This window comes from Mixophyes fleayi, chromosome 8 (assembly GCF_038048845.1).
Source record: "Mixophyes fleayi isolate aMixFle1 chromosome 8, aMixFle1.hap1, whole genome shotgun sequence".
NCBI classification, from domain to species: domain Eukaryota; kingdom Metazoa; phylum Chordata; class Amphibia; order Anura; family Limnodynastidae; genus Mixophyes; species Mixophyes fleayi.
In genome coordinates, this window is record NC_134409.1 from 49,961,252 (window position 1) to 49,974,478 (window position 13,227).

A 13,227-nucleotide genomic window follows, 5' to 3' on the forward strand; every position below is an offset into this window, starting at 1 on the left:
TGGTTTTGTCCAGGAGACTGAAATAAGATACCTCTTCATTTAAGATCCTTAATGAATCAGGCCCTAGATCCCTAAGTATCCCTAAGTAATATCTCACTGTAACATCTCTATGGTGCACTGACTGCATACTATGCCAGGTATCTTTGTATTTATTAATATTCCTTTTTATAGCACCAGCATATTCCGCATCACTTTCCTTAATTGCATATGTGCTCACAGATACAGTTTTATCAGCTTGTCCAGGGAATATTTTATCATCATATTTTTCAATAGTAACTAACTACACAATATAATTCCACTTTAATTAATTGTCTTTCTCACTATCTAGCCTTAAAATCATTATATTTTACTTTCCCGGAGATAAACAATATTGGGGTCATTTATAAATGAAACAGAATTTGCATAATTTCTGTGCCAATGCTGATTCCTGCTTTTGGACATGGTGAAGACTGTGTGAGGAAAGAAATTCTGCTCCCTATGCTCAGCGGAGCTAGCTGCAGAAGAATAGAAATGAGCTGCAGAAAAAGATCTGATACTATGCACAGATTTAATGAAGATTATGTTTTGCTGGGCAAAATATGCAGAGGAACTTCATGGGATGGAAATTGGGCTCGGTGAATTGCATCATTTTGGCCCAGCCCTCGTGATGTAATGACGCAAACTCATTATTTTACAAGGGGGGGGGGGTGATGCGATTTCCTGAGAATCGCATAATTTTGGCTTTAATTCTGCTCACTTCACTACTCTCCCGGGAGTCTGGGAGACCTATCCGGAATTCAGGAGTTTCCCGAACATTCTGGGAGAGATGACAATTATGGTTTATAGCAAGGAGAGGTGTAAACCTGGAAATAATTCATTTAAGTAGTTTCATAATGACCATAGAAAGCAAAATCCATATCACAAAAACACATATTTGCATTAAGCTGATTACTGAATGGTTACTGTTCTGTTCAATAACATGAATCCTATTCTATTATTTTATTAGAATTTGCACAAGGTTTTATTATTTTACCATTCACCCAATGCTATTTTTTTTGTAACTTGCATGTAGAAAACCCACCATATAACCTGACCACTGATCCTCAGGCAAGTAAACTTTAGAGACCAGGGGGTAAATGTATCAAGTTGAGGGTTTGGGTTTTCCGGTGCGTTTGAAAAGTGGAGATGTTGCCTATAGCAACCAATCAGATTCTAGCTGTCATTTTGTAGAATGTACTAAATAAATGATAGCTAGAATCTGATTGGTTTTTCAAACCCGTCGGAAAAGTCTCAGCTTGATACATTTAGCTCCAGGTTGTAATTAGGATTTTCACCTAAAAGTTTTCAATTGGGGGTGGAATTATACACTCAATGTTTTATGAAAACCAATTTATGATGACATATTCACTTTAATGCTTTATATTGGCAAACGGCACTATTAGCTTTCCAGGTTTGGTAAAACAGCTTTCATTATAACAACCACAATCATAGTAAGACAAAGAGATACGAGGTGAATTATAAGAAGCAAGATGTGTTGGAAATGATAAAATGATTGATTAAACTCTGTGGCTCTTTCACCACCTATGTCATTTTCTAGCAGTCCTCCCCCCACCAAACAATCTGTGTCAAAGTTAAGAGATTTGATAGATGAGTTTCCAAAATTTGTCTCAGCTGCTAGTTGTATTTTGTCAATGACTATATCTCTGCAGGGAAGATGCTTGTGATGTCCATGCACTCTGCTTTGGAAATGGGCCTCTGTCATCATAGCCTATGGTAAATTATGCGCTGATTAAAATGAGGCTATACACAGGTGGGAATACCAAGCAGCTGTTTATTTATCCACATGGGGTGAATATGAGCGATGGATACAACAAAGTCAAATCCTCCACTGCACGTCTTCCCACAATCCCACAACAATTAAGCTGTTGATCTCCCCCCCGCAATACTCTCACACACATGTTTGCTGTCACTCATGTGACAGCCAGTGCAAATGTTTAGTGACAAGAATCAATGCAGAGAAAAGACAGCAATGAATAGTAGATCAAACCCTGGGGACGGTCAACTTATCGGTTAAGGTAATAAGAATGTTTGTAAGATTTCAAAAGCCACATTAGTAAGAATCGAATATGTTACTAATTTGTAACAAAATGTCATAAAAGAGATAAGCTATTTACTGTAAATAATATTTTAAATAATTGGGTATTACAAAGGACTATATTTGGTAGCTGCATACTGTGTATCCCATTGTCAACAGACAGAAAACCATTTTGCTCTTTTGTATAGCTTAATTGTAGAACATTGGAATCTAGTCCATGACTGTGATATGTACTTATGCCTCCCAAAGGTGGTAGAACTGCGCTATAAGTGCTGAGTAGCCAGTTTGTTAGGTACAACTGCCATTACCGTGTGCTATAATTGACTGCTCAACCAGTGACAAATGCAAACAGTACCATTTAAAGCAGCAAACAACATATGCTGACTGTGCAATTCAGTCAGAAGAAGTGCAATACAAAAAGATATAAAATAAATCTCCACCAAAGTAAAGAAAACATTTTTTAAATGAATTGTTCTTAATAATATGATAACTTTCTCAAACACATTTTTACCTTTCACTCTTATATTTCCTTTTTTTGTGTAGTATATGGTCCTCTCTGTACTATTCGACATCTGCACTGCACTTGCAAACTCAATATGCCAATTGCTGACACCTTTCTTGCAACACTGATGATTGATGGCATGAGAACAATAGCTGTAAAATATCCAAAAGTCAGTCATGCACTTTTTTTTTACCATGCAATAGCACACATAGGCTGTTGAAACTGAACAGAGACACACGGTGGCAGAACTGTCTATTTTAAGACCTGTAAGAAATATGTAGGGTACAGACTCTACTATGCATCCAATACTGCCCACATGCTTAGTTGTTATGCTTATGTTTGCTGATCCAACTTGTTAATAATATGTTGCTGTGGCAGGAGATGCCTAAAGGAGAACCAGTTTGAACTGAATAGAGAGCCAAATGACCATCACACACTTCCCCAAACCTCCTGAAAAAGGTAAATAATTCATGCTTTATAAAAATTATAATAATTATAAATATGTAACAGTACTTCTCAAAGCTAAGTATTTATAAATTTACAAAACTCTAATTGAAATTCTCCTTTCATTGACCTTGAATGCAACTTGGCAATGGATGTTGGATATTCTAACATGAGAACATCATGAGCTGCAAGACTGGAGTTTTCAGTAAGGTGTACTGAGAGTAGACCATCACCCAAATAACATCTAGCCAACATCGCCTGGTCTGATGTTCCTGCTGTTTCATATAAATTCATATATTCATCCTGCTGGGTGCCATTAATGCAGGGTGATGGTGGTGTCATAGTGTGTTTTCATTACACAAACTGGGCCTCTAATAATATTTTGATGCCACAGGATATTAAAAAATTGCCTCCATTCAGGACCATCTCATCCTGGCAGCAGTGTACACCTCTGTTTCTTGTTTTAGTCTCCAGGCTAGAAAAAAATCTGATATGGTTTAAGGGCACATTTAATCTCATATCTGTGGGAAGATATGGTCCAAGTCCCATAGAAGTCCATCTCTCCTAAAGGCCAGCAGGGGAGCAATTCCTTATTTAGGGAGATACAGAGCAAAGCTAATTCTGCAATATTTTTAAAAAACTATTTTCTTACCCAGTCCGCTATAGAAAACACGTCTTCTAACAGGGTAATTTATAAACTTATCCAAGCCATTGACATTAAATGTGGGATTAAGGTATTCTTAAACATTTTTTCTTAGGAGATAGCATCTGAAATGGAGCCATCATCATCCCTCACGTAACTTAACGTATCCATTTTTTCACTATAAGGACAAATAGTACCACTTTCATTATTATGTAATCTTCCAAAAGACTAAAGACATAAATCACATAAATCACCTTGCATGGATACAGATCTGAGTGGGAGCCACCTTCCCTCTCACAGACCCATATGTCTGTGAGTTTTTCATCAGACCTTTACCAAATTTGTTCTATGGGGCCTACACATATTTGGTGCACAGCTGAGTAGGAATACTAGTTGTGTTTCTAATTATAAGCCCCAGTTAGTTAATAAAAATAGGAGTTCTAGAGGCTTAGATAACAGGAAAGATTGCTGTGACTCCGTGTAGAGAGACTCTAGGGAACATTGAAATTTAAGATTTTTTTTTCTCTCCTTAATTCATTGCCTGGTTGGTTAAAATACATCAGCTGAGCCTGTTGGAATATTTAGGTGTAGGTGTAGGTATGAGGTGTTGTAACAAAAAGCATGGGGCCCGCACAAATACCAGTCCAGCACTAGGTTATGCCAGCGAGAGCTGGTAGCACTATAGCAGGGAAACCCACAGAGTGGTTTCCCCTTGTCATAGCGCCAAACCAGTCTTAGTCCAATCAGTGCAAAGCTGAGTTACCTAAAGGTATGTGCCTATCAAAAAAATGTGGGCCCCACCCCTAAGTTTAATAAGTCCCAAGCTGAATAGCAACTGGTCTATTCCCACACCCCTGAGTAGTGAATGTGGGTTAATTTGATAAAAATAATAATTAACCATTTTGTCTGTGGTGTACTACAGGTCCCAGCATGCCTAGGCTGTCAATAAGTGTTTGGGCATGCCTAGGCTCACACATTAATGATTATATATAAGGACTGGCATTCTGCTTTATAAAGACTTTTGTACAGAGAACAGTCTGCAGGATAAGGACATATTTGAAAAGTATTGGGACATTTTTATATTTGATATATTATTTTTAATATATCCATTTTATTGGAATTGAGACATTATTTGAAAAAAGCAGATAACCTTCTTAGAATTTATTATAGGTTTGATTGATGTGGCCATGTTGTGTTTATGTATTTCTTATTTTTAGAATTGTTAATTGTTAGTTCTTTTGGATACATTTTGATTAATTAATCGCTGATCTAAAGTGGACAAGCTTTTAAGACAAATTTTGTGGATGATTTTTGCCACTGCGTTGAACACCGATCAGAAGGCACTGCATTGTGTTTCTGCATAACTTCCAACTGTCTCGAGTTAGGTGGGTTATTATAGCTTTGCCCCGATTAGAACGGAATGTTTGGAGATTTCTCCCATTCACTGCTGCTCTGCTAAGTAGAGCAGCAGTGAACAGATGTTACACACACCCGCTACTGGTGCGTATGGCAATGAAAGGGTATTTTGTGGTGAGGGGAGAGGGTCATGGTGCAGTTTAGTGCTATCAAAGTCTCCCATTTGTAATGTGAGCACGCCCCTGAGAAGATGCAGCCAGGCTCCTCTGATGATGAAACCACACCCATATTAGACAAAGCACTCCCATAGGATGTGTTGCAGCTTGCTGCTTTGTATTTGACCCTCAAGCCAAAAGTTGGCAGCTAACCACTTGAAAGGGCAGACTTATCATCTCACAAATGTCTCTTTTGTACTTATTCCATCCTTGTTTTAACATATGCAATGTACATATAATAAAATTATAATTAACTGTATTTCTTGTTTTATGATTTAAACTCTTGTAAGCAGGGCCCTCGCCATAATGTGTGTACATCTAGATATGTGCGTGATAATTACATTCTTATTACTCCCCCGTTGTACAGCATTGTGGAAAACATCTGTTAGCAAAAGTCACAGCTATGTGAGGAACTGCATATTTATACCAAAATCACCTAGTCCTTTTAGAAAGTCAGCTGCTAGCCAGAATGTAAAGTTTTATAGCTAACTGCTGCCACCTGCCAGTAGAGTGCTGCATGGTTACTCACACGGAGGAATGGGTGCTTTGGCTGGAACACATAAAATCTAAATGTGAATCTATGTGAATATAGAAGACCAGGCTCATGTAGTAACAGCTAGCAGAAGTTGAGCATTTCTGCCAGTATATTATTTCAACTGCAGTCCTGCATTGTGGAATTTTCATAAACGTGTCATTGGGGATTTCCAATAAATATTTATATATAAAACACCCTTGTTTCAATCATATTTACTGGTAATCTCTAAAATGAAACAATAGTTCAATGTTGATACATTCTGTGCATTTTATTTGTATGTCTTTGTTTAACTAACTGCAGTATAAAGATTTGTCAATAAGATAATTAATTAAGATTAATAATTTATTTTTAACTGTATAATTTATTAATTTAACACCTAGGAATGAATAACAATGACATTGAATCTCTATAAAAAGCGTTACAATTTGTAGGATAACAAGGCCAAGAGGGTTGGCAGGTCAGTCATTTAAATCCCCCTCCATATGAAATATGTATGATGCATGGCTGGTTTGGAATTGCATTTGCAACCATTTCAGACACCTGAACTAGTTTAATGCAAGTAGCATTTGCTTAGCATACTGTATTTGACTAGTCTCTAAAGGCTGATCACATGACTCATCTAGAAATCCAACCACCCCCTTGGGCTGTGTTGAAATAGGTTGTAAAATATCTGTAAGATGTAACTTTTCAATTGCCAGACAATTTTGCACCAATACTGAAATATGGTAATTTTAATCTTAATGAATATATATGAAAATATTTGAATTAAAAAATCAGGCAGCAACATCATACCTTAAAGTAGATTGTAATGATCACAGTCCGCATCGCAGAAAAAAAAGAACTTATCAATATTCTAGACCTGTGTACTAACAGGAAAAAAAACTGCATTTTTATTGTGATCATATTTTGGATTTATTACCGCTACCAAATGCAAAGAAGATGTGTAATCAGGAGGCGTGAGACTAATATTACTATGATACTGACAGACAGAGTTCTGAGCTCAGGCTGAATGAGCAGTTATATGAAGTGAAGACACTTAAAACTTCACCAGCTGACGCATAAATATCCATAAGATACATATCTCAGAAGCAGGATGATAACGAGATGCATAATTTCTTCTGTACTCTTGTTCCTCTTATCAATACATAATGCTTCTGGTGCAGATGCACAAAGTAGTAAGAATAAGACTACATAGAAACAAAGCAACAATGAAGTCAGGTCAGGATTTACTATATGGTGGGGTGTTTAAAAGGTACTGTTCTTGTTTTGCCTTTTTACTAGGAAATATGATTTCATCATTAGCATAGAAAGTGGTTCTTTATTATAAGAGTATTCAGACTATTTTTCTATCAAGGGACATAGCAATGAGCAGTTTTATTAAAACATATATTAGATGCCATTCTTACAAGGAATGGTATCTCTAGTTAACTATTACATTTCATTATTTGGGTGGAAAAGACAGTGAATTCATCCAACTGTTATGTATGGGGTCAGGATTTGTTTTGTTTTTTTACCCCATTGTACGGTTACATTGTCAACTGCCTTGCTATGGTCTTGCGTATATACCTTCATTTGGATCAAAACAGCAAGAACTTATAATTAGTTGAACTTAATGGACTTGGTGCTACTCAGTTCAAACCCAGTGACATTCACAAGATAACATGCTGGTGAAGGCAGGGTCATGGATGGAGGATGACAGAAACTGCAGGAGAGGCAAGTGCTATATACATTTTACTAGAGAGTAGTTCAGAATTGCCTCCTCTCCTGGAATGTCCGGGAGAGTACCAAATTTTTAGTCCTTCCAGACTTCCAGAAAAGCCGGGCAAGCTTACGGTTCCCGGCCTCTGCAATAGTTATGTGTCAGGGGCGGGGTTTAGTGACGTGAATTGTGCATCATCGTGGCCTCACCCCCTGCTGTAATAGGCCAGGAAATGTGATGACAGTTTAGGGGGCGGGGCCAAATGGTGCAATTCGCTGAACCTCACCCCGACATGCCCCCCCCCACCCCAGATCTCCCAGGGCGGAACTTGCCAAAGTTGGCAAATATGGAGTATATAGATGAATACTGCTGATAACTTTGAGGTTACATTTGCAAAAGAGACCCTTTCGAGTGTATATAACTATCATATGCTCAGAATGTAAATTATAGGACTTGAAGGTTTAGACTAGTGCCAAAAATCATCTTCTAATAGTAAAACAATTTTAATTAGTTAATATTCTTTTAAAAGCAGAACATTTCTTTTCATAAATAGGCACCATTTCAAAAGGATGCAACAATAAACAAAAAAAAAACAGGCAGTATTTGAATATTTCTACTTCAGAGAAAGTGAATAAGCCTGTGGATTAGGCCTTCTAACTGACTCACTGCAGGTAACCTGACCTATCATCAACCCTTGAGAACTGAATCAATATAACCCTGTTTTATGCCTATTCATTTTGAATTCTGTACCAGCACAACTGGGAATCTGTTCCATGACTTTGCCAAGCTTATTGCAAAGTCGTGCGGTCTTGCATTTTCCTGAGCCAAAACAAGCACTTCCTTGTAATGTAAAGGCGTTGCTAGTAAATGCTGAAGGGTATGTGGTAAAATGTCACATTAGACCTTATTTACAGAAAGTGCTGTAAATTCACAGCAGACATAATACAGGATAATGGAGTAAGTGGATTAAATATGCTTGGGCTGTAAAAACTATGAGTGAAATCTCGAGATAAAATAGAATCTGAGGTTTGAAGCAGATGTGAAAAACGCAGACTTGCTCAGACATGCTAAAAATTCGAGGTGGCTCCCCACCGCTAATAACTGCTTGATTTACACCCCCATGAAGAGGGGAAAAGAAAATACAATTTTCAGCAATGTATTTTAAGCAGTAGTTTGATAAGAATTATTGTTACAATACTATCTGTATATGCATTTTAGGCTGTACCCTGATTTATTAACTATCTCTGGATTTATCACATAGCTCAAACTGGGCTAGTCATTCAGAGTATATTACCACCTGCCACTGCTTTCAATATACATATACACATATATATATATACATATATATATATATATATATCTTGTGTACAGGTTTCACTAAACCTAATAAGGAGCTATTCATTCTGCAGGCGGGAGGTCATAGCAGCAGTACAAACGCAATTTATAATCATTTAGATGCTAGTTTCATAATTCTCTACCCAGAGAGAACACTGTACTGATTTCTATTGTAACATCTACAGTGGCTGATGCAAAAATAGCATCAATTTCTACATACCTGGGAAAATGTTGACAAATTACTCTTGACAAGCTATTATAAAATTAGTCCTGCACAATCAGTGGCCAAAGGGGCCTGCCATATATTGTTTGAAAACTCCGTCTTATATGAATGGTTAACACCCACATGTGAAGTGAAAGTTCAGTATAACGTTGTACAGACATATAAAGTTGTTTTAATATATATATATATATATATATATATATATATATATAAATATATATATATATATATATATATAATATATGTGTGTGTGTGTGTGATTCAGTGTTGATTCTAAAAGATGCCAATTTGTGTATATGCTAACATGCATCTACACGCTTACAGTTCCTCATCTGTTTTTCGAGTTACATGCATCTCAAGATATGTGGGGGCAGAAGAGTGAAGTCCTGTAGGAACCAAGGTGATAGTGTGCTCAGTGCCAGCAATTATGGTGACAAAATCTTCACTCATTTTTGAACGCACTGGTATGAGGTGCGAGCAAAAGTAAGCTAAGGATTTCACCATGAGCATTCCATGAAGGAACCTCATGTAAGGTTCCTACAAGAAACCTTGAATCTGCCCCGCTGAGTCTTAAATCTAGGTTATAGCTGCGACCAGAAGAACTAAGCATCATAACCAGTTCATAAACTGCGCTCATATTGTATTGACACATAATTTATGCTTAGTAAATAACATATTTTAAAGATATGTGCAATCAAAATTAAGATGCATTTCAAAGAGGCAGGGTTAACTTTCATCTGCATGACTTCGCTGTACTCCTCTTCCTTGTGAATGCTCATGATCACGCATCTCCAAGCTCAAGGGACTGCAAGTGTCAGATACAAGTAGCTGGAAGTACCAGGCAAGTCGTGCACATGCGCACTGTAACTAAATTCACGTGAAGCTCAAACATTATATTTTGCAAACATTATATATTCCCCAGAGAAAGATGTCAAGACCCTTTGTTTCTTGCTAAGAATTTGTGTTAATAAAGTCAGGGTAACTAGTCCTCAAAAGCAGTACTAAGCATGTTCATTATAATGCAACCATGCAACATACATGATTCAGATGTTTAAATGACTGTACTTGGTGAATTTGCTTGTACAGTAAAGTACCCATCAAATGTCAAGTTAAAAGTGTTAAAACATTTGATGATATAATATAAGAATGGAGTACACAATTAAAACTATTTATCTATTTGGAGATGAGATTCCAGAACAAAAAGTTGGGTGCCCCAATATTCATCATGATTAAATTATTATTTAAAAAAAACAAAGAAAACAATCTTTATTTAATCAGTAAAACTAGAGTGACGGCTATATTTAAATTTAGTAATTTTGAGTGAATATGTCCTAGATTTACAATTGTGCAGGATTAATTAAAATAAAACTATAAAACTATTTATATGCTGTCCTCCTTAACAGTGCTGTATCAGGTATGCGCCTTTAGAGCAAACACAGCTCTGACTTCTTTACTGTGTCTCAAAAGTGGTGCACTTTGACCATATAAAAAAAGAACTCAAAAACAGTTGCTACAGTATGAATGATAGAGAAGGAGCTTCATATTGGGCTCACTGAAATATTAAACAAATGTTGCCATTTGCACAATTCACTAAGTAGATTTTAAGGTACAATGAAGGTGAGCAGATAAAATGCACCATGTAACATATTTATTCTCATTGATATTTTGTATAAATTACCAATAAGATTACACACATAGATAACAAAATGCACTCTGCTTGAAGAACTACACTGCATGATAAAGGATATATTTATGTCTTGTGAACATAATACAATGCTTCAAGGATATCTCTTCCCTGATGGGACATTTTATGAAAATTTTCATTTATAATTAGGCTAGCACAACTGAACATGTGCCCACAGCTCATATCTGGAGTTGCTTATTCTGCACCAATGGCATTACGATCTAGGCTGTCAAATGTTAGTGAAAAATAGCATGTTTCTATTCCTTTCATAAAGAGACAAATTTACTTCCAGGGTGGCAATGAGGATTGTATTTAGCAGTGATCAGTCATTGGTAAGTTGAGGTGGAAGTGGAAGAGGTGCAGTATATTCAATGAGACTGACCAAACATGTACCCTCTCCGTAGTTACCTTTACACTGCATAGTTTTTCACTAATAAACTTCAGAAATGCATTGTTATGATTGTATGTGTGCAATGCCATGTGGGATTTCAGTCCATTTTTTACTTAATGAAGTATCAGCAGGCAAATGTATTGTAATGTGATCTATAAAATAGGACACATTATACAAAGAGCGGGTAAAGAGCACAGGTAAAATGTGTGACCTTTTATATCTTCTAAGCACCTTGCTGATGAACTCTTTACCTTCAATCTTTCTGTCTATCAAAAGAGTAAAGAGAAAACAAGAATGGCAGTGGTACTCTAAGCCACATTGGTCCATGATTCCTGGTGCCTGATATGGTTTTTGAACAGACATCGTTTGTGATTACAATGCAACCAGTGGGACAGCTATACAGGCACTCTGAACAAACATTGTCCAACATTTTACAGACAGCAGACATATTTTTTGTGGATATGAAAAATAAATACAACATATAAAATAAAATGTAATATTGGTTTAAACAAAAAATAGATGCATGCATGATATTATTAAAAGATACATATAAACTTCGGCAAGCAAAGCTCTTTGTTATTTATTGGTGTTCAGGCTGTCTATTAAGTACATCAATTAAGTGCTGTTTTTCTTATTATTCATGTGTCTGTCAGTTAACCATTGTGTATGTGTGAGAGTAAATACTATATATATATATATATATATATATATATATATATATATATATATACATACAGTATCTAAATGCACATGGACATTTACATATATAGATAAATGTGACAACAGGCACGTCTTCACATTAAACAACCTTATACATATATTAAGCTGTCTAGAAAACAATGCCTGCTAGCACATGATATTCATGTATTCGTCTAAAATATGGTGCGCTGGAGTCTAATTGGATTTCACATGCACTAGAGGCAGGAACTAGCTGTTTATCCAAATGCTGCATTACTTTGATTTCAAAGTAATTTCAGTAAAATAAACTGGTACATATTGCTGATCACATTCCCATGACCATCATGCATTTACTTAGACATTAAGGAGAGAATCCTTGACTTCAAATGCCAAGCCCATTACACTTCATTAAGATATAATTATACTTGCACATCACAAGTCAGATTTGCGCATATTTATACCTTTTCAGCATCCCCTCAGAGGTTTGCTTCCTCTATGAAACGAATAGCATGCCTACTATAGCTCAAACAACACTAACATCGGGGTTTGTCTAAAGTCTAAACAAGCTGAGAGCAAGGATTAGTTGGCATTCTGCTTTGGTGTGAAATTCAGCAAGGTCTGGCCAGCCTCCAGCCTGGAGCTGTAAACAGATTAGAGAATGGTAATGCTGCTGTCAGGAGCAGTTTTCCTCTGCTATCTATTGCTTTCAGAGGGAAGTTATTTTGGTTGTACAGTCTAGCTTTCCTACAATGCAAAGCATAATAAATAAAGTTCTTATAGCCTCCTTGGATGACTCCCTCCTCGGTTTTCTCTGCAGTCAGCACTGACCAGTTACACAGATACACAATGACTGATCACAGACCATTCTTCTCCCCAGTGCATACTATACAAACAGAAGCACAGAGACACCTCTGCCCCAAACTGAAGCCAGATTCAGACTGAGCCCTGTGCCTGTCACACGAACACATGCAACGATCTGTATAACATGGACGTCTTCCCAGAACAGAGAATGGATGGACCATGACATTACCAACATCGCATGCACAATCAAATATAGGGTGACCTGCCAACAAAGAGGAACATTGAGCTACAAGGGAGTTTACTGTACCTTGCAAGGCTCCAGCAGAGCCAGAATGGTAATGATGAGAAGCCTTTGAGGAGTCTGCATGATGCTGCTCCCCTGTCTGGCCAGCACATCAGCACTGATCTCTGATGTACATCCTGCGCTGTCCCTGGTGCTGATCCAGCAGCCAAAGTTTGGAGCCCAGCAGAAGGCGAGAATCGGGTAAGGGGACGGAGAAAAGGAGGAGGAGAGCTTCTAGGAGAGGTGCTCAGACCTGGGCAACGGATGTGACATCACACAAGCTCTGGGGGACCTGCTTACATTGATTTTGGGGTGTATCTTCAAAAGTAGGTGCCCCAAAATAAGGGTAGTATAATGACGAAAA

At 37.1% G+C, this 13,227-nt stretch overlaps 1 protein-coding gene across 1 annotated transcript in view; it reads right to left on the bottom strand.

Moving 5' to 3' along the window:
* The window catches only part of OLFM3 (olfactomedin 3), a 171,999-nt gene extending 159,018 nt beyond the window's left edge, over positions 1–12,981 (bottom strand). Inside the window, exon 1 of the mRNA XM_075182560.1 lies at positions 12,888–12,981. Within this exon, the coding sequence (XP_075038661.1) occupies positions 12,888–12,947 (60 nt within the window). The 5' untranslated portion in view covers positions 12,948–12,981. The remainder of the gene's footprint in view (positions 1–12,887) is intronic.
* Positions 12,982–13,227: the final 246 nt, after the last annotated feature.